Source organism: Netta rufina (genome assembly GCF_964035555.1).
Source record: "Netta rufina genome assembly, chromosome: 1".
NCBI lineage: Eukaryota > Metazoa > Chordata > Aves > Anseriformes > Anatidae > Netta > Netta rufina.
Genome location: NC_140123.1, coordinates 83,578,648 through 83,600,345, shown reverse-complemented (window position 1 = coordinate 83,600,345; position 21,698 = coordinate 83,578,648). Strand labels below are relative to the sequence as shown.

Here is a 21,698-nt window from a genome sequence, read left to right as displayed (position 1 = left end):
GCATTTTAGGGTCCCTTTGCATGGCCACTTCAGGCAAGGGAAAGGAAGTGCTATTTCCAGACTGACTTGAAGCCTTGTTTCACCATAGCCTCAGTACATTGTTTTGTGATACGTGGCCAGAATAACGGCTGCTTTGCTGCGTGTGCTTTATCTGCGAGCCTCCACAGCATTGCTTCAGCTTCTAGCATAAGGTCACTTATCTGCTTGCCAAACAGCATGTGCATGGCAGAGGGAATGACTATTTGCTTAGATCAGCAATAACTGGATACCCTTCAGCTTTTGAAACAGAAAACGTACTGTGTCCTAATGGCTGCTCCTTGGCTGCTGTTCCTTACAGCAGTTCCTGTAATACCACATTTTCCTGTAATGGTAGATGTGTCAAAAAAAAGGACAACCTATTAAGTGCAAAAAAAATAAATCTAAGGCTATAGTGTTTCCTTTATATAATTTATCATATGCAAGTTCTAAAGATTTTTCCTAGAAACAGCGTTCAACCAAGTTGTAAACCCATTTCTACAGGCTTAAACTACAATCAGATATATATATTTATATATATACACACACATATATATTCATAGGCTGGCTTTACTTTTGCTTTGTTAGATCCTTTCTCAAAAACTACAGCATTCTTTCTTGATTTTGTTATCACTCCAGCTAGGTCTGCACGTTGGCAGAAACAAACTTTCAGCTTAAACACCACATGCTGTATCCAGTTTCAATCCATTAGTTTCAGTTCAACACAATTTGAAGCCATGCTCAAGGTTAAGGACAACATGGAACTTGGGAACAACTTCACCTTGATTTATACCGCAGCCCCCAACAAGTTACTCAATAATACATGTAGATAGATATCACTAGGTCATGACTGCTTACCTCTGTGTGAATTCACACGTAAGAAAGAATGCAGTAATCCTATGCCCTAGTGCACTAGGGACTGGGCATCTAGGACTGCAATTAGGTTGATTTCCAAAACAAGGGGTGCTGTGTCACAGAGCTGTTTAATTACAGTGCACTAAGGAGCAATGGTAGCAGCAGACTCCAAGGCAGAATGTAATGATATGGAAGCACAGTGCTAGCGTGGCATTATAACATGCTATGAATACAGCTTTTGGTATCAATTACTAATAGAAGGCCCACTGCTTTTATTTTGTAAAGCAATATGGTGCAAATATAGCTTTTCGCTATCTTGTTAAATTATACAAAATTACCATTCATTTCTAACTCTGAGGAGTCATGGATTTTTGCCCATAGACCACCACATCACTGAACTGGAGGAAATAAAAATGCACTGCAGAGGAGTAAGAACTGAGACGCTCTGTAAGTAAGTCCTAATGATTAAGGTTCTTTTTTGTCTTGCTCCCTCCATTTTTTTTTTACTCACATGTGTCTGAGTAAAATGAGTATATTTAAATTAAAAACAGCTTACCTACACCAAAGACTTGTTCAAAGTTTCAGAGAACGTCCAGTCTAAATGTTGGATTGACTTCCATTAAAAGATTACACCTTAATTATGGATTTATGTGCAACTTTTATGTTTACACAGTTTAATTAATTTGAAGAAAGGCCAGGTTAACATTTCATTCTTACAAATGTTTCACTATCAGTACATGCTAACTTTCTTTAAATGAAGTTCCTGTAGTCATGGCTCTATGTGATTCTGCTTGGTGGTCAAATAATTGAATTCTAGATTTCAAGCACTAGCAGCAAATGAGCACAACAAAAAGCTGTTTGTTCAACTTGTAGTTTTAATGCCTAAAAGTAAAACATTGGAGAGGATTTAAAAAAAAAAAAAAAAAGCAGAATTTTAAAGAAAACATGCTAGAGTGGTATTTCAAGGAAATGAAAGTTCTCTGCAAGTCAGGCATTATGGAAGATATTAATTTCAAGACTAAAAGCTAAGGAGTTATTTCCTTAAATCGAGAGCGCATAGGTTTCCAATATTAGCACCTAATTTGTGGTTTAGCCCCCACACTATGATATACCCGTGAATTAAAGCAAGAGCTTGAATTTCCCAATGTCACATACAGGATATTAGAAACGCTGGAAAAGAGAGAAAACCCAACATGCCACAGCACCTGGAAGTCTTGGAACCTCTACAGCTAAACAGAGTCTGAATCCAGTTTATTTCATAAACTTTTTCTAGCTACACTTCTACTGGCAATGTTTCATTAAAGCATTTGACCTATCACCCTCTGGTATCTAGTTACTTGTCAGAAGCGCAGACAAAGTCACCAGATCCTTTCTTTGCATATTTTAGCCAGTCCTGAACATATTAACGGAAAAAATAAACATGAAGGATAAAAACTTTTGCGAGTATAGAAATTCATCAGCAATAACTGTTTTTCCTCTCAAACTGTTGAGCGGTTAAAGATTATAATGCCATTTCTAAGGTACCTAAGCTGTCAGATAACTGAGATTCCGCATTAGGAAAATAAAAATCTTTCAGAACGGTGCATCGGAATTGCAATTATTTCACTTTTTACATGTTCTGAATTGATTTTTGTGAAGACAAAAACTCTGCCAAGTTTCCACTGAAGAATTAAGCAATATTCTGCTTTGTTAATGCTTTTGTGAAGAATACAGGACAGATATATTTGAAATATTGCAAATTTGAATCATTCATTAGTAAGTATGCAAGTAATTTCTGGAATCCATTATACTTCATCTAAACTCCTTCTGACTTGAAGGAATTAACTTGAACTTGATAATCAATGCTTAACACAAGCAAAACAGCAAAAAAAAGCACATTAAAGGGTACAGCATCAGTTTTATTTCATACATATATATACATTTACACAGCCAGACATGCAAAGCAAACTAGATCTCTCTACCTTCTTGATAATGCACACCACACATAAAACTGAAATTATTTACAAGTGTGCTTTTGAAAAAAATAAAGATACAAGTATTAGAAGCCTCTAATCAAAGTAAAACACTTATGCACAGAGGCACAATGAAAGGACAAGATGACATCACTTGATATATGGGATTCCCAGTTTTATGCATGTGCTCAATGTTCATTTTCCACTGTTTGTGCATACAGCGATACTTCATTTCAATTGAATAATACTTCAGCCTTGGTGCTCTAAGGAGGGAAAAATGCGGAGGTCAGGTCCTTAAAACAGGCACTGAAAGAGGTTTCCCTCAATAAGAAGTATTTCATGAACTTATATATTAACATAAAATATAACCTATAGAATACCTCTTGGTATAGATCTATGCTGCTGTAGGAAACATCGCAGCCCAGCTCAGCTCTTCACGGTAGAAAAACACTTACTAGGGATTATTTTCTAAGGGGTAGATTTTAGTTCAAATTCAGCCTGGATTGTCTCTAGATTATTGCTATTCTTAATGAAAGTTACACTTTCAAGATGCTTAAGAAACTCCCAGATCATGCCTATGGTGCTTACAACTTAGCTGAGAATTTGAGCGAAGAGGGTGAAGGAAAAGCACACATGAAAATAACCCACCCTGTCCAACACTGGTAAGACTGAACTGGAGGATTACATACAAAAAGAAGGTAGAAACAGGTAGAAAAGCAAGCAGAAAGTAAGAACTTTGAAGCATACCAGCATCAGTAAAGATGAAGCAGAGACTGCATAGATTAAGCTACATGTTAGAAATTACTCTGACAGAAAGACAGCAATAAAAGGTTCAGTTGTGGAAGAAGTCATCTTAAAAAAAAAAAAAAAAAAAAAAAAGGCTGTTTAATAAGGGCTGCATCGTCCTGAATATTCTGAACCACTCACCTGTCTGGACTAGTCAGCTACACTATACTAAAGTCATATAGAAAAGCTCCCTCCCCTCTGACACCTTCAAATCTGCAATGAACTGATTGTGCCACCAGCCCTGAGGCTCTTGTACTAGTTGGTATAACAGAGAACAGATACAGCCTTCAGCATAGGGTAAAAGAGAATCTGTATCATCCAAACAGGGACGTAAGCAGCATCCAGATCTCCTGGACTTGCCATGAAACTACGGTCAGTGAACAACATTCAACAAACATCCTTCCATGGTAGAAACAAGCCAGGCACGCTTTGTAACGATGCAGAGGGAACGGTACGTCCACACTGCTGCATTTGGAGCAGTCAGCAACCACTACAGACAAAAAGAGAGATGGTAAAAATGATGGTACATTTGATTTTGCAATGAAGTATGACACATCTGAAGAACTGATTTGATTAGAACTGATCTGATTACCCTTGCAACTTCCGATTCAGTTGAGAACACAGGTAAACATACCTAAATAAAACAGTAGGACACTAACATTTCACAAGAAGGTCACCCAAAAGGTGGCATCTAACATTAAAATCCCTTATATGTGAAAAAGCGTTCCACCAAAACATTTCCACCAAAAACAAACCACACCATTAATGAGACGGGTATCAGAGGGGACAGAAAAAAGATAAGAAAACACAAAGGAAACATGCTCTATCAGCATCAGAGTTACACAGGCCATAACAGCGGGCTTGAATGCATTAAAGTCTTCCAAATGCAATACCATCCGATGGATAAAGATTAAAAGTGGAACATTTGAGGGGGGTATATGTCAACATTATCACCAGGAAAACTTCAACCTGAGGGAAATTCAGGAAGCACAGTTGTGTTTCTAGAGAGGTTTCTCTACCAATCTTTCTATTTAACCCTCACTGGGATTTAACTCTACTTTGAACATTTACTCTTCTCTTTCCTGTTTTTACCTCATCTTTTTTTCACCCCTACTGTTAAGAAATGGGAGCAAATATAGCATTGACAACAAGGTCCACTCAGGCTCTAGGGGTCATACACCTGCAGCGGGTAGGGAAAAAATATATGCACGTTTTCCAGTTGGAAGGAATGAACTTTCATGACAGTGCTCTCTCTGAAGCAGGGTCTTTTCAGTTCCTTCCATTGTACAGATGGAGTTGGACAACTGTTGCAAAGCTGGATCTAGTGAAAAAAAACAAACATTTGTTCCAGATCCTGCAACAGGAAGCACAAACAACACAGAGACCATTCACACACATGCAGCAGGTGCAAATTCAATTCTGACAAATTCTACAAACTGCCAACAAAATACCGTGCTGACCAAAGTTCAGATCACAAAAGGATTAGTCACATATAGAAAGTTGCAGAAGAGGGCACATACGCACCTCGATTTCACCACAGAAGAAGGCAGAAACGCAGCGAGAATCCATGAAGTCGTGTCCCTCCAGAACATTACCAAATGCTCAGTTCAGCTGCCAGATTCCCCCATTCATGAAACACCCACGTGAGAGCAGGCTACAGGAGCACGGATGAAGATCAAAGTGACCTGCTTCATAAACCTAACGCGGCTGCCACTTCCCTACCAGGTACTGGCCTGCCCTGCCCAGATCATAAAAGTAGCAGCAGTTTCTAAGTATTGGAAACTACTATATATCACCTGACAGAGGAGACAGGAGTAAGATAAATGAAATGCTTTTTTATCTTTTCTCTGCACCTAGAGGTCTAGTTCTCTCCGCTAGCTGTGTACCTGACATGGAGCTGAAACATCAGACACCACACCACAGCAAGGCTCTAAAGCAGGAAAGTCCCACCCGCTGTATGTCAGGGAGGGCAGGCTCCATTCAAAAGCCATAAAACAAGATCAGAAGCCTTTTGTCTCCTATATCTATGAAACTACTTTTGGTTCTTTTCTAGGGCAAAATAAAGGAAAGCAGGAAGGAAAGCGATCAACCACATCTATCTTCTTCTGTTAGACTTCCAGAGTATTTTTAGCTCCTGCATAGACAAACAAAAGTGAAACAGCGAGACAGAGAAATCTTCAAAAGATCCAATAAGATCGTGGCATCAGAGCAGACTGTGCAAAGGCTAAAATTAAGATCTTGCTGCTGAAACTAGTAAAATAGAGCTAAACAAGGACCTATGATCTCCACTGATTATACCCCATTTCAGAAGCATGGCCTATATATTAAAGGTAAACAAACTATGCTTGTATAGCACCAACAGATGTGGCTAAATAAAAAAAAACACACCACCCAGTACTCCAAAATCATTCCTATTCCCAGACAGGAATAGAGACTTTCAGCACACTCTCTAGGGATTTATCTCAGCAACCACTAAAAACATCAATCCCACAAAAAGCACACAGGGTTTGTTTGCTTGGTTTAAGAGAGGGCTTTGCTAGATGTAATAAGGATGATGAAGCAAGAGGAAAAAGCGCACACACCATAATCGGAAATGCTTACTCTTGCTGACACTCACTCCCTACCACAGCCTGCCCCTAAGAAAGCTGTTTGAATTGGATTCCCTATTTCCTAAAATAGTTACGTTCGCAGATGAGAGGTTAGTTGTTAACGCCGTATGACCACTGAATTGTGCCCCGTGGCATCTCAGTGCTAAGCACTCTCAGCACACCCAAACTAAGAAGCCCACGTGCCAGTTAGCTTCTGAGTTAAGCTTTCCAGCAGTCATGCATCACATCATGTGGACAATTTACCAGAGCTGGCATTCAGAAATAGCTGGGTTTAATAACGCATTTCTGATTTAGGCAATCTGACTAAGAACAGATTCAAGCACTCTGACTGCCAGGCCAGCTGTAGCACTTTCCAAAGGAAGATTTCAGGGAGCCGCTCGCTAATGAGAACACATTAGACTTTATTTCTCTATCTAGATGATCATCCCAAATCCTTTCCATGAGTCAGAGGCCTACATTTCCACTTAAGAAGTTTAAAATTAAATATCATAACTACTGTTCAATTTGTACACAGAAAAAAAAAATATGTCTCCACTTACTTAAAAAAATCTCTGAAGCATCAGCTTGTTTACCCGTATGCGTATTGACTACTATGGTCATACAGATGAGTACCACAGGTGCTAAGAGAAAGTCAGTTCGGATTTTCACTTAACACAAGTTAAGGACAGAATATTTAACCTCACATGGTTGCCATCAGTGTGCCTGAACAGCTCAACACGGAAGGAGCCACTGGATCCATTATTACATTAGCTGCATGCTAGCACCCTGCCAGCGCCAGTAAGCAGGCTGCAAATGAATGGTCCTTCACATGGCATTGGTTTTGTTAGAAAGAAGCTTCATTCACTGCTGAACAGGAACAGCTGACAGAATGAAGGGTCAGGTGAACAACACATCACCGATCTGTCAAAGCCTTAGCCAAACTGCAGTCACTCAGAACCACAGCCTTCACTTCGCAGGAGAGATTTTAGGCAAGATGTTTGTCTCTCAAGAGGAACAGATCATCAGAAAACCACTCATAACAGCTGTAAGCCAGCACCAGTTATTACGTAAAACACCACAAATGAACAGAGATACATACATATTTTAAAATAAACTTCCCTGACCTAAAAATACGTAGCTGCTCACCACTCAGTTCTAATGAAATAAGTATTTTAAAGCACTTGCCAAGATAGAAAAGAGTAGTCAAGCAATCCATAAAGGTTAAAGCAAAGGTGCTCAAACAATTACCCACAGGCTGTTTGTTGTTGTTGTTTGTTTGTTTGTTTTGTGTTTGGTTTTTGTTTTTTTTTTAGAAGAATTCACATACGCCCAAGGCTGTCTGTCCTCAGGGCAATTTGGGGGTATGCTGGCAGTCAGGTGAACCAATTAATAGCCAAGCTCTCTTGCCTATGTCACAGGCACTACCCACAATATACGAGGGGCAAAGAACCAAAACAGTCTTAGAAACCATGGTCCCTGCCTGGTTCCTGAGCCTGGAGCTACTCACACAACCCGAAGACTCCCTAACCAGCAGCCTCTTACAGAAAGTGGCCTTTCAGAGAGCATCAGCTCCTCTTCCAGTAACAGCCCTAGGCCACGAACAGGGAGTAGCCCCGGAGAAAGGCAGAGGTGCAGCGCAACTGGTGTCTACACTGGGAAGAGGCTCCCCAGCTTTTAAATAGGAGACACTGGACAGGACAAACGCTGCATTTTTTTCTGGTGAGACCCATAATTTTCAGATTCACTGAGGTTGGAAAAGACCTGTAAGACCTCCTAGTCCAACCTTTCACCTAGCACTGCCAAATCCACCATTAAGCCGCATCACCCAGCTCTACATCTACATGTTTGAATACCTCCAGGGATGGTGACTCAACCACTTCCCTGGGCAGCCTGTTCCAGTGACGCACACACAACCTTGTCAGTGAAGAAATGTCTCCTAACACCCAACCTAAACCTGCCCTGGAGCAGCTGAGGCCATTTCCCCTCATCTCATCACTTGGTGCTTGGGAGAAGAGCCCACTCCCCATCTTGCTATTGCCTCCTTTAAAGTAATTGTTTTGTTTTGTTTAAAAAAAAACTTTTAATGTAGAGGAGGCTTAAAACACCAAGCCAAAGATACTTTATTCTGGATTATTTTATTTTTTTTTTTGCTCTTCCATCAGATTTGATTATAATAAACTGACTGTGAAAAGGACTGATTTTGTACCTTTGAGCTTATAATCACTTTTACCTCCCACAAAAACGTATTTCACGCTGTGGGCCATAGCTGGGTATTCCACAGCTTTAACAGCCTCCCTAAGCCCTCAATTCTGAGAACTTACTCCGAAACCCTTAGGGGAAATGTCCATAATTCCCATAAACTGTTTCAGAAAAATACAAATCTCTGCATTATTCTCCAGTCCCAGTCAAGATGCCAAAGGGGAAGTTACTCTAAATCACCAGCATAAATAAAATTAAAGTTTATGAGCAAAGACACACAGTTAACACTAATTACATAAAAATACCACCGATAACACATGGTGTCATTTCCCTTCAGTCTCAGTGAGGTTAACTAAGCAGTTACCCATCTTGTTACAAAATGCTCTCAATGCTCTACAAAATACATTACAAAAAGATCAGAAGATTCATCCTTGCCACTATTAGTTACCAAATCTAAAAATATTTATTCAGTCTACACACTTTTTTTTAAAAGCTTGAGAAAGGAATAGAACAAAGTAGCAGCAGTTAGCAGGTTAAAAGAAAAAACAAAACACCATTATTCCATATTTTTTAACCTTTCCTCTTTCTCTGTTTGCACAGCCTAATTTTGGAAAATAAAATCCACAAAAATTTGCATAAGTGTATGACATCAAAGAATTAAATCAGTGAAGGTATTTACAATCCTGTGTTGTTTTACACTGACTACAAACTAACGTGCTAGAGTTACACGTGTACACGGTAAGCGTGGCCTCCACCCAGGGAAAAGAATAACTTAAACAGGTCAAAGCAACACGTTAGAGAATGTCACGTTTACATTCAGAAGTTCAGGGAACAGACGGATCAATGGAATAGCCTCTTACAACACACAAAGAGCATTAGAAAATGTTTCAGAGTCATGGTTCAGCGCTCTAATAAAATAATCCTCCCTTTCAGCTTATTATTCCAACAAGAAAAATTAGACCCTTAAGTGACTCCAGGAAGACGCACAAAAACATCAAAAGCTTTAAGAAGGGTAGGTAGTAGACTACAAAACACTTCTGCAATTTTGGGAAAATGGTAGCTTTTAAAAAAAACATTAGTATATTAAGGATAACTGGCACCAAGAAAAGCTGCTTTAATGTGGCAGGTATTGAATTAGATAAAACGATTCTTAAATTCAAAGCCAAATCCTAGCACTGATTACACTGGTTTGGATCACAGAAACATTACTCTCTACCCACAGAAGAGTACTGTGGAACTAATTACTGCTGGTGAGATGCTGCATATACGAGGAATATTATAATAAAGGTTTTGTACTGGTCTGACTGGGACAGTCGGCTTTCTTCACAGCAGCCCACACGGTGCTGTGCTTCAGATCTGCGACCAAAACAAGAGGCGATGACACAGCAGTGGTTTTGCTACTGCCCAGCAGCTTCGAGGTTCTCTTTCCCAGTGAGTGGGCTGGAGTAGGCAAGAAGCCAGGAGGGAACACAACCAGGACAGGGTGGCTGACCCCAGCTGGCCAAAGGGCTGTCCCACACTACAAAATGTCACCCTCAGCAACAGAAAGCCGGGAGGGGGCTGTCTTCCAAGACAGCTGCTACTCGGGGCACCAGCCTGCTAGCGGGAGGAGGTGAGTGCCTTGCCATCACTCATTTCTCTTCCTCTTTCCCTCTCTTACTAAACTCTCTCTCAGCTCACGAGTTTTCTCACGGTTGCTCTTCCTATTTCCCCCCCCGCCCATTGGGGAAGAGGGAGGGGAGGCAGGCGGCTGTGTGGGTGCTGAGCTCCTGGCCGTGCTGTACACCTACTGCTCATCTTGAGGTTACTCCACACGTGCTGTTTACCACCGCGCTATCTCCTGCTGCTCATCTGGGCATTACGTCACCACCTCGTCGTTCAGTTTTTCAGCTATTTAAGTCAACATGACTCATCTAGTTTTTGGCTTATCCTAACCTCCTTCTCCCCAAGAGGCAAGCACTGTGTTTGTCCAATCCCACAGCCCTGGGACCATCACCGCTGGTGACTGCCACCAACCCCTCAAGCAACAGCTGTGCCGCACCAGGCCTCCCACAGTTACTAAAGAAACGGGGCAGCTCCTCACAAACACTGCCATTGAACACTGCTGCTGCCATCCACTGAGCCAAGGGGATGCAAGCAGACTTCAGCTATCCACAGTTTGTATCGCCAGTGGGAGGGACTGTGATTTCCTTCTTCTTCCTTAGCTGTCTGGATGCTATTTACCTTCTCCTGAAGATCAAACCAAAGATGAGCTCAGTAGTCTTTATGATATTTACTTCAGCAAAGTACATAATGATATCTCGATGTTCTCCTTAACTACTGCAAAATATCTTTTTCTCTGCTTTTCTCTCCCTTGCCTTTTCACCTTTACTGTTATTTCTACTGCAATCCATGATATATATATGAGAACTGGAAACAAGGACATACATTGCTTAATGAACAGCATTTCACTTCCTAACACTGCTCTACTGTTCTCTTATCTTTTGCCTGCATCAGCATTTTGCTTTCAGAACTTGACACATCTGATATTCCTGACGTCCTAGGAATTAGCTTTAAATATAACTGGATATGACAGTTCGGCTGTCCACAGCAATTTAAAGAATTTGTACTCCAAGTACACTAAAATATTGAATTCAGAATGTATGGAGTTTGATTACTGATAAAAATACGAAGTCATTCATTGCCTAATCAAAATCATTAAAAAATTAAACCAACACTAGCATTTTTTGAGGACTCTGCAGAACCAAACTAGTGAAAAATGTAACTAGCAGCATAAGATTAATGAAAGCAAACCATTTCTGAAAAAAGTCACTATCAAACAGGCATACTTCACTCCCAAAACAGCCTCCAAGTGACTGATACAGTGACAATTCTGTGATTGATCTAATTCTGCACTGTGAGCTAATACTACAGAGTACAACCTCAAAGGGAAAAAACAAAAACAAAAAAACAACCTCTCTCTCCCATACCCCAGGTCGATAGTGACTGCCAAACCAAATTATTTAACTGGGACAACTCTTATGAACCTTCAAAACAATCGATACCAGGCCTTATAAAAAGCTTTGGTATCACAGATAGTGTGGGAATAGTGCTGCATGCCAGAGTGGTGCAGAGCTGTAAATAGTAACAGGTTGTAAATAACAGCAGTTGCATCACACAAAGGCTTCCAGCCACTTGCTGTGCTACAGCCCTCTCAAAGAAGACCCCTTTTTGTACACTGGGGTGCAATCAGCATCTGTGCCCACAAAACCAAAAAGCAATACTCCCAAAATAATTCGAGCACAAATGTACACAGACAATTCAGCGTGCCTAACCAGCTCACGCTGGATCAAGAGGCTAGTCTGTCCATATGAAAACAAAGCCAAAGGAAAGTTATTCTATTCCGACTGAGGCAAAACTCATAGCAGGATTCTATTTAAAGCTCTGACAGACATACCTGAATACTGAAAACCTTGGAAAAGCCAAAGAAGTTAATGCCATGGTATTTTCGTGAGGCCAGAAAGATCTCATGTAAAGAATATATTTAGTTTTACAAAAATGAGACATGATGTATAAATACCTCAGAGAAAAAATTCTGGGCATCAAAATGATCCTAACCTACCAATGAAAGCTGTAACAAAATTGCTGGTTGGAAGTGAAGCCAGTAAGATTTTTTAAAAAGGCAATAATGTCTGACTAGCATTCATCTTTTTGATCAGATTCTGTGGTTATCATACCAATGGCTAGCAGTCAGGTCAAGACTTTTTCTGGAAGGTACATCTAAATCAAACAAGGTCTTCGAGCACACAGATAGCAGTAGAAAAACACAGCTGCGTGCAATAAGCAGTAGGTAATTACTTTATGGTCCTTTTAGCACTAAACTTTGTGAAAGTCTTAGCCAATCTCTCCACTAAAGTTGCATTATAAAAGCCTTCTGTGTGTAAAAGAGTCTTATAATAGCCGTCTTCTAAAAGAAGATCAATAATTAAGCTCAGAGACATCAGGCTGCTTTCAATCTCTACTTTCCAACCCCGCAATCTTGTTGTTCAAATTTTGTCTGCTCGTTACCTTGTCATTTTTTTTTGTTTTGTTTGTTTCTAATCATGTTTCCAGTCCCAGCGCTGATGCCTTCCCGCTGCCAACAGGACAAGGTGAAGTGTACACACTCCTGCAGGAATCTGACCTAGCACTGCACACCCAAATGACAACACCTGACAGCAGCGCCAGGACCTGGCCTGCTCTTCCTGCCAGCTTTGGAACAGGCCTGCACGTTTTCTCAAGGCAGGTAAGTGCGATGGGGACCACAAGCTAACCAACTTCATACCAAAGATTGCATTTAAATACGAGGAGGATCCGTTGCTCATCTTTTCCTCCAGAACACGTCAGCACCCAGACAGCGTGTCCTCGCTGTGATTATCTGCCGCACGCCCCAGTTGTTCACAGCACAGCATGACTGCAAAATTACTGCCTTGGTGATACTCCTCAGTGCCAGGCTTTGCAGCAGCTGCCACAGCCACTTTGTTTATAACCAATGAAATCAGGACCTCCTAAACCACGCTCCACAACAAGAGCTCCTTCAGCCCGTGATTCGCTGTCTTCTTCCTTAAGTATACACTTGGTGTTTCTGTCCAAAGTCACGAGCACTATGCGGTCTGTGATCGCTACCATATGACAAACAGCTGGGGAGAAGTGCCACTCTGTTAGGCTTTACCTACACACATACGGAGCTAACAAAAAACAAGTTTAACCCCAGCTACAAAATCCATCCAAAACATTTGAGACAGAGAGCACAGAAGTCTGCAGCTCCAACTGGCCAGGACGGCTTTAGTACTAAACAAGCTCCAAAAGCACACAATACCTGATAAAAGGTACTTCATCAGCTGAGCAGCAGCGAGACTATTACCTTAGCATAGCTTCCCTGTGTACATTCACAAAACAGCAATAGCAAAACAAAGTGATTCTTTCACGCATAATCAAAGGATTGCATGTAATTCACATCATTTCTCTTTATTTGTGCTCAGTTATTTTGTAAATAACCTTTTCAGTACAAGTGCTCTGCTCAAGAAGCATTCATTAGTAGCCCTGCTGCCAGTTGTTTACTGTCAACAGCGTGACCCAAACTATGCAGCAGCAGCACAGAACTTGCTAGCTCGGGCACAGCCCTGCGATAGTTTGGCCGTGAGGTTCCTGGCTCCAAGCTAGCCCTTAGCAAGCCAGGAGGAGTGAGCGCAAGCCTCTCTGGGTGCTTTTTCAGACACTCAGGCCCTGCTAGACACAGAAACTTCACTCTCTCCAGCAGAGACTCCCAGTTGGTTATTTGCTTTTCCCAGATGTGCTCGACTGCCCAGTTACCCACGTACATGTATGTAGCTGCCATGGCAGGCTACTGGCCCTTCCAAATTAACCTGCCCTCCTGTAAGGCTGGCTCTGCCTGCACAGATGAAGCAAATTTAAATTAGGATATTCTATCAGAGCTGACACAAAATACAGATCTCCAGTACTGGTATCCCCCACCCCCCAAAACAGTCCAACCCCAAAAGCGCACAAAGCCTCCCGCACCTGAATGTCTCTATTTAGAAGCTTGTTTCAATAAAGCTATTTTAGCAATTACAACTGTGGCATTTAGGAATGCCTGCACTTGGAAGCCTACCAAAATAGCTTCCAGGGTAACTACCAAGTTTAGAAGTACATGTGTGAGTCCAGGTTTTGGGGGGCTGTTGGGGAGAGTGGAGGGGCTTAGACCAGAATAATTATAGAAGCCTGTATAAACCTAGAATAACACACTAACATTAAAAAGGTCAAAGCTTTATTTTAGTAAAACGCATTTGCGGAAGGTCATTCTACTGCAAAGGAATGAGATCGCACAGGAACTTTGGGAAGTGCAACTAGTAGGAAAGAAATTAACTGAGCAGTTTCGAGAAGAGCGTGCAAACAGAAAACGAACACAGGACAAAAGGAAAAAGCAGCACAGACAATCCGTGCGCTGTTTGTGACACAGAGGTACCAAGCCCATGACACTGTCACCTCTTACAAAGCTGTGGCAGCTACAAGGACAGTCACACACTTGACAGAAAGTAAATCACATAGGGCAGAACATGGTATGGGGACACAAATAGGACTCAGCTAGAAAAAAAAACAACCAGAAAGTCACTGCTTGAAGTATTGCTTTCTGTTTTGTTTCACTGTGTTGTTTTTTTCATGTTAATGAGTTAGTTTAAGTAGCTAAACTGTTTTTTGCAGTAGTTGCACTGAGTTAAGCTTTTAAATGCAGTTAAGTTTAAGTTGTAGTGAGCGCAGTTTTTAAATGCACATTGTAATCAGTTTATAGCAGCTGCCTAAGACCAGAATTTCTTCTTCCCATCGAGCAGTCAGGCCAGGTAAACATAGCTCAACTGCACCCTTAGTGTCACGCTCCGCGAGCCTGGCCTATTTGCTCTCTTGAGAGCTCGTCCCCCGTGCCATCCATCAGTAAACTCTTTTTCGGGTAGCTCAGGCAGAAGTAATGTAGTCACCTGACACACTGAGTCTTGTCCAAGCTTTCCATGCCTACAGCACCAGAGCTCTTGCCCCAACATCCACCACGTTGGCATTTTGTTGCCAATTTCCCCCCAAGGCCTCTGAAGTCTCCAGTCAAACTTGAAAACACCCAAAACCCTCAACACCGAGGGCTGCACAAGTTAAGTAACTGCGTGGTTTTAAACCTATTTGATTAAGCCACTGTAATCTTCCTACTCAGGTTTCCTCAGTAAACACGCACGCTAAAGAGAAAGTCAGCGGAGATGTAAGCAGCCCACGCGGCTTACTAAGATCAAGCTGACAGTTTCAGCAAGACGCAGCATAAACTACTAATCTTGTAAACTCCTGAACACATCCCATGGTGATCTCAGAAGCCTAAACTGCAGGCATTTCTTTCTTTTCTGCCGAGGTTTTAAATGATAAAGATTGCGCAGTTTTCTGTCAGTCTTCAAGCATGACTGCACTCACCTATTTACCATCAGCACACACCAGAGTTCACAGCCACATCCCGTGACAGCAGCTGGGAGCAGACCCAGAGAACAGCGCTGGCCAGGCTGTAACATATTGGCCTTACTCTGGTCATTTCAGCTAACTGAAATCAGGCTTAAAATGAAGAAATAGGGCTACTTCCTCCTGGAGAAGACGGAGACATTTTTTAAACCATGAAGTAATACAAATACTATGAGGTTAAAAAAAACAGCATTATTAAAAGGTTGGCATAGCAGAGACATCCAACAGCAAGTAGTACCGCAGGGACAACTCGGGATGGTGGAAATCTTCACCACAATGTTATGTTTTCCCAGAACACCAGAGACATTAAAGTAAAAACTGAAGTCTTCATACCCCTCTAGTCACAACTCAAGAGCCTCACAAATATCCACGCTTTCCCAGCAACAGCTCGCAAACTGAACGTTCAATTAGACAACGGCGAAATGAATTATTGAGTGCCAGGACAAAAATAGAGACACTCTGGTTTTGAGCCGCTGCAGAGAGGCACGGCATAAGCAGCATAAACACTGGGTAAGGAGAGCACAGCAGCGAAGAAATGCGTGGGGAAGGCCAAGACAGACTCGTGCACAGAGCCGAGGAGGGCAGCATGGGTGCTAGCTGCGTTCCCTTTTTGACGCAACCCAGGACGAGGCGTGCTGCTGCTTTTTGTTTTGTTTTCACGATTAAAACCCCTGCGTCACGGAGGCACCGTGGCAGGAACACTCCCGGCGCTGGCTCCTCCACCTCGCAGCCTTCTTCCACTCCTGATCGCCTCCCGCCTCACCACCACGGCCTGCTCTCTGCCTTCCCCTGCTGCTGCTGCTGGGGTTACAGCGCGCAGGCGGCCCGCTGGCGGCAGCCCAGCAACCTCTGACCCAGATCGGCCAAACTTACTGCCACCCCCAGCGCCTCGCCCGCTCCCTCACGGCCACCGCAGCCGCTCCCAGCCCGGGCGCCGTGCCCCCGAGGAGCCACCCCTGGGTGTGCACCGGGAACGCCGCCTGAAGGGGGCACAAACGGCTGCCGCCCCTCCTGCGGCCTGGGGGCAGCCCCTGGGACCCCCCCGCTCCCCGCTCCCCGCTGCCACTCACCGAAGTCGAGGAACTGCTTGATGGAGAGCGGCGAGGGCGAGAAGCGCGAGTAGTACTCGATCTGCTTGGGGATCGGGCTCTTCAGCAGCGCCCCGCACAGCCGCATGGCGCCTCCCTCCCTCCCTCCACGCCGCCCCTAGCGCGCTGCGGCGCCGCGGCCACCCGCGCTCATGCCCGGGGGCAGCTCACGCCCGGCACGGCCCGGCCCGGCCCAGCCCCAGCGCCCGGCCCAGCACGGCCCAGCCCAGCCCGGCCCGGCCCGGCCCGGCTCGGCTCGGCACGGCGGGAGGGGCGAGCGCAGCAGGCCCGCCCCCCGCCCCCGCGCAGGCGCGCGCGGCGGCGGTTGGAGCCCCCCCGCCTTCCCCAACGGCCGCGGCGCTGAGGCGGGCAGCCCCTCGCAGCGCTCAGCCCCGCTGTGTGCCCCCCAGTCCAACCCCTGACCTAACGCTAGCAGTCCCCACCAAACCATATCCCTAAGCTCTACATCTAAACGTCTTTTAAAGACCTCCAGGGATGGGGACTCCACCACTTCCCTGGGCAGCCCGTCCCAATGCCTCACAACCCCTTCCATAAAGAAGTTCTTCCTAACATCCAACCTAAACCTCCCCTGGCGCAACTTTGCAGTCCTGTGCTTTAGACCCATCTATAGCAGATGAGTCTAATGGCAAGTTGTCACAAATTCCTTCATCTTTTCTCCAATACAAACCCCAGCACGTTCAAGGTATTACTATAATTTTGTAACCGAATCACAGGAGGAAGAGGTACTCTTCAGTTCTGAATGTCTCTCTCCATCCTTCCTAACGTGATTGCCCTTACAGAATTTGAGGCTGAGAAATCCTGACCTAATGTACAAAATAACTTCTAATAGCTGGAAAACGTTTTAAAATCACTTCAATTGCAGGTTACAGAAATAACCGTCCTGAAGAGACATGTCATGTAATCAAGGCTGACAAAATGAAACATCTCCTGTAATTCTGAAGCTTTTTTGGCAGATGACGAAAAGTGTTTTTAAACTTTTGCTATACACTCTTCAGGGTTTGATTGCAATTTATCTACAACGTATCTTTGAAACGAATTAGAGAATTATGTGGCAGCAAGTATTATCTTTTCCCATTACTGACAGAATTATCTCTCCCCAAATTAACACAAACATTAGCAGCTACAAAGGATGATACATCGTCAAAAATTAAGCCACATGGTTATGTATACCTTTTACATTCTCAAGTAATCCTAACATGATTTCACTTCTGCCTCAAAAATAGCAAGACCACAATTACTTAAGGAGATGTCTTTCTAAACACAAAACATTTTTTTTGCAATATAAACTATGTCGCTGCATTGCTTTATTGGGAATTTCTTAAAACCTACGTTCACCAGACCAGATAAAAATTGGAATTGCATTTGTCTGTTCTGACACAGACTGAAGAACATAATGAGGCACTGGAGAGCAGAGCTTTGCTGTTCTCATCAAATGGATGTTCAACAACTCCTCTCTGCCCTGGAGGATCCGGTCACATAACCAACAGATTGAGTTCTCTGAAAAATCTTCTTACACACGGTCCAGACAAATACAGCTGACAAACTCACCCAACAACGCTGCCTAACCTCGTACATGTGAAGACTGCAAGACTTGGCTGAGTGAATGCAAAGTGCACGTAGATAAACGTAGGATTGTCTTACCAATTGAAGACAGCAACAAGCATATGCATAATCCTAGTTCTTAATCTACCTGAAAAAAAAAATAAATAAATAAAAAAGAGAGAAATTAGTGGCATAAACCCTGTTAAGTAGAAAATGTCACTGGGATCAATAGATGTAAACTGTAAGCTCACAATTTTGTCTCCTCAGGAAGCTTTGCACATGTAATGAAATGGCTGAGAACTGTGTGGTGACCACACAAGACACTGCAGTGAACTGCAAGGGGAGGAAAGAGATTTGGCTTGGCAACTGGGTTGTTTTGCTTCCCAGAATCACCAGCATCCCTGCTCAACCTGAGATATCCCTCGCAGAACATAATGGGGTAATCAGAAGTCTCTAGGATCATTTAGAAATTAATGATGTAACGTAATGACTAGAAATTAAACTTTGCTGTAATTGGCATCATACTGTGTGGAAAGAAGTGCAGTACCTAGAGGAAAACTCAGAACTGACAACAAACCATTCACACAGGCTTTCGCCTACACTTTGATGTTAGAAAATCAAGGAAGTAATGGAAACCAAGCAAATATGCTTTAAGCAGACAGGAGAAACAGGAGCTCATCTTCATGAGGATATTGCAGTTTATATTTTGCCATAGGTATTTATTAAAACATTCATATCGTGTTTGTCAAAGTAAACTCTTGGATTTTGCTTACTTGGAGCTTTGTTTCCTGAACAGTCACTGAAATCAGTATCTATGTTCACAAAGAGGGGTAGGACCTTGCTGTAAAAATCATGATTGGTCAAAAATCATTTTCAAGGTAATATCTTCAAATATATCTTTATTCTTTGGTAATAGATAGATAGATAGATAGATAGATAGATAGATAGATAGATAGATAGATAGATAAAGGCTTCTTTAACCATTTCACTACTTAGCATTTTTGATAGTTCTGTCTTACTCCTAATTTCCTAGTTTATTTCCTAGCTCAAACTCACGTGTGTCTTTTCTGCATAGAAGAAAGTTCCTTGTCATAAGCTGTGCTCAGAGTGTGGCCTGGCGACACACCCAGACCCGGGAAGTGCCCCCAGGCCCAGCAGCGCAGAGAAATCCTGAGAACCTGAGCACAACGGTCAGATGGACAGACAGACATCCAGCAGGGCCACCTTCACCACAGCTCCTTCCCTTAAGCTCCTAGAGGTTGGTTTTCATTACTTCTCTATCACTTCCACACTGCTCCTGGAGGTGAAGAGGGCCAGAAATACTCTCTGATATTCTTTGCTCTGCTTCCCCCTGCCCCTGCCTGGCCCCTCAGGGGTTCCCACTGTCTCTGGTGAGCACATAGGCAGACCAGCCCGTGTTCAGGGGTTCACTGCTTTTGGCTCCCTTCATGCAGAGCATACACTTTCCTGCTTAACACCCATGTGTGTGAGCAGTCTCGATATGAGAACTCAGTGGAGCCACAGGGATGAAGAAGGAGCACTTGCAGTAGTCAGAAATTCGGTTACTAGAAATGAAAGGCCTGGCCCAAATTCGAGTTTTCTTAGTGCTTGTTTAGAGTTAGAAATTACTCCTATAGAAAATTGCTCCCATAGAAATTTGTAGCAAAATTTCATCTGGGAAGTCCAGAAGTCGCGTTTTTGTTAACTTTTCAGATCTTCTTCTTTCAGGGCCTGTATATTACATGTGCTTCTGTTTTCAGGCAGCAACAAAAGCCTTTAAAGTTTAGCCCGATTACGATTTATTCTCATCGAACATTTCAGATTGTTAAAACACCAGAGCCATAATCTCCTTAACAAAGCTTGTTTTTCTTCACTGCAGAATACTTGCTAGCTGCAGGGGATTCCACATAATGAACTTCTTTGTATATGTGTCAGAGGAGGGGAAAAGGAATGTTAAACTGTAAACCAAGAAAACATGGTTATTAGTGTTTTCTGGACACAATGTCTCTGTGGAATTCATAGTAATTTTTTAACAGCAACAACAACAAAAAAAGCTATATTGAAGTTATTGCACCCCTATATCTTAAAGTTCAGAAGCACTCATTGAGAATGGGTATAATACAATTGAAACACTAACAATAACAGTAACCAATAACAGTTATTTTGGGGAAATTCACGCAGAGAATTAGAGTCCCAAAGTACATTTTACAAAGCGACAGAAAAAAACAGCACAGAACAAGAAAAACTGGTATAGTAGTGAGATGTTTCAAACAAATTACTTCTGCTCATAGTACTAATTTTTCTCAATAAGACTGCTGTATTTTCCCACCTGCCATTATGTGCTTTCAAGGGGAAATTAAAGTAATGGATCATGCAAAGCCACATCGGGAACACACGGAGTTAGAAGGGAATAAGGCTTCTTGATGAAGCTTTCTTAAACTTTAAAAAAGACTTGTTTTCATTTTTAATACTTTATGTCTTCCTAACATTTATGCACACAGATGGGTAAATTTGGATGGGCTATTACTCATAATGGTCAGGAAAAAAAAGTTTCTTTACCAAGTTTTTTTGCCAGAAAAAGCTGGTTGTCACTGTATTTAGTATTCTTCATCCCAGTTATCTAACCAGAAAAGTTCAGAGATCTTACCAAAACAAATATCAGGGGCTATCAAAAATTGTATTCAGCAAATCTAAGAGTTTGGAGTTAAATATATATATATATATATATATGACTTTGTAAATAACAGTTACTATATAAAAATGCTTGTGAAAACATTTATAATTAGTTGGCTCAGAAGGATTAGGTTTTTTTAGATTATGAACTCCACGTGTCTCTTAATTACATAGCTATCCTCAGTAATTTGCTTTAGAAGAAGTAGAGCCGGCTGCCACCATGGTGGCACTGTCAGCTGTCTGTCAGATGACACCATCTGTTTGTCCAATATTAACAGACAGAGCTACATTATTCTTTAACAGTCCATAAAAATTTCATCTCCGGGGAAAAAACAAGTATGTGATTTTCTTTTGCAATTGTTCGGGAGGTGCAGGAGAGAAAATACTTGCCACTAAATTACTAACAGTAAACGCATATAAGAAAAGTTTAACTACTTCTCTCAGTCAGTGAGGAAAGCTCACTTTATGAGCTTATCTACTCTTACCTTACTCTTTTCCTAACACTACACAATTAGCCACACTTTTTCCTTTTGCTTCATGGGTGTTTCTCTCTATTCCCTTCCCTGTCAGAGCTTACATCTGCCCTTTTCTCAAATACATTTCAGGGGAAGGAGGGCAGTGAGACCAGCAGGAGCCAGGCTGTTCAAGTGCCCTGCCAGTTCCACATGGTGTGATCAGAGCCCTGAACCCCTCTGGGGGTACAGTCCTGTTGAAGGGGGTTTGCCCTTCCAGCAGGCAGGTAGAACATCAGTGGGACGGGAAGTCCCATTTTAACCAAACAGGCAGCTGACAGGAAGGAGCAATGCTTTAATCCTGGAAACTGCCTAGGAGAAGGATTCTTGCTGCCACAGTATTTTGTTCTACCTGTGCCATAAGAGCAACCATTCAAAGAAGTGAGTTAGAACTAGTGAGTTAGAGCAGGTGGAAGAGAACCATACCAGAACAACCTCTTCCCCATAAGAGTATGTCTTGGT

General features: G+C 42.5%; 1 protein-coding gene across 1 annotated transcript in view; it reads right to left on the bottom strand.

Annotated features, from left to right (window-relative positions):
• PDK3 (pyruvate dehydrogenase kinase 3) overlaps nucleotides 1–16,761 on the bottom strand; it is a 52,694-nt gene extending 35,933 nt beyond the window's left edge. The window contains exon 1 of the mRNA XM_084297538.1: nucleotides 16,471–16,761. Within this exon, the coding sequence (XP_084153664.1) occupies nucleotides 16,471–16,576 (106 nt within the window). The 5' untranslated portion in view covers nucleotides 16,577–16,761. The remainder of the gene's footprint in view (nucleotides 1–16,470) is intronic.
• Nucleotides 16,762–21,698: the final 4,937 nt, after the last annotated feature.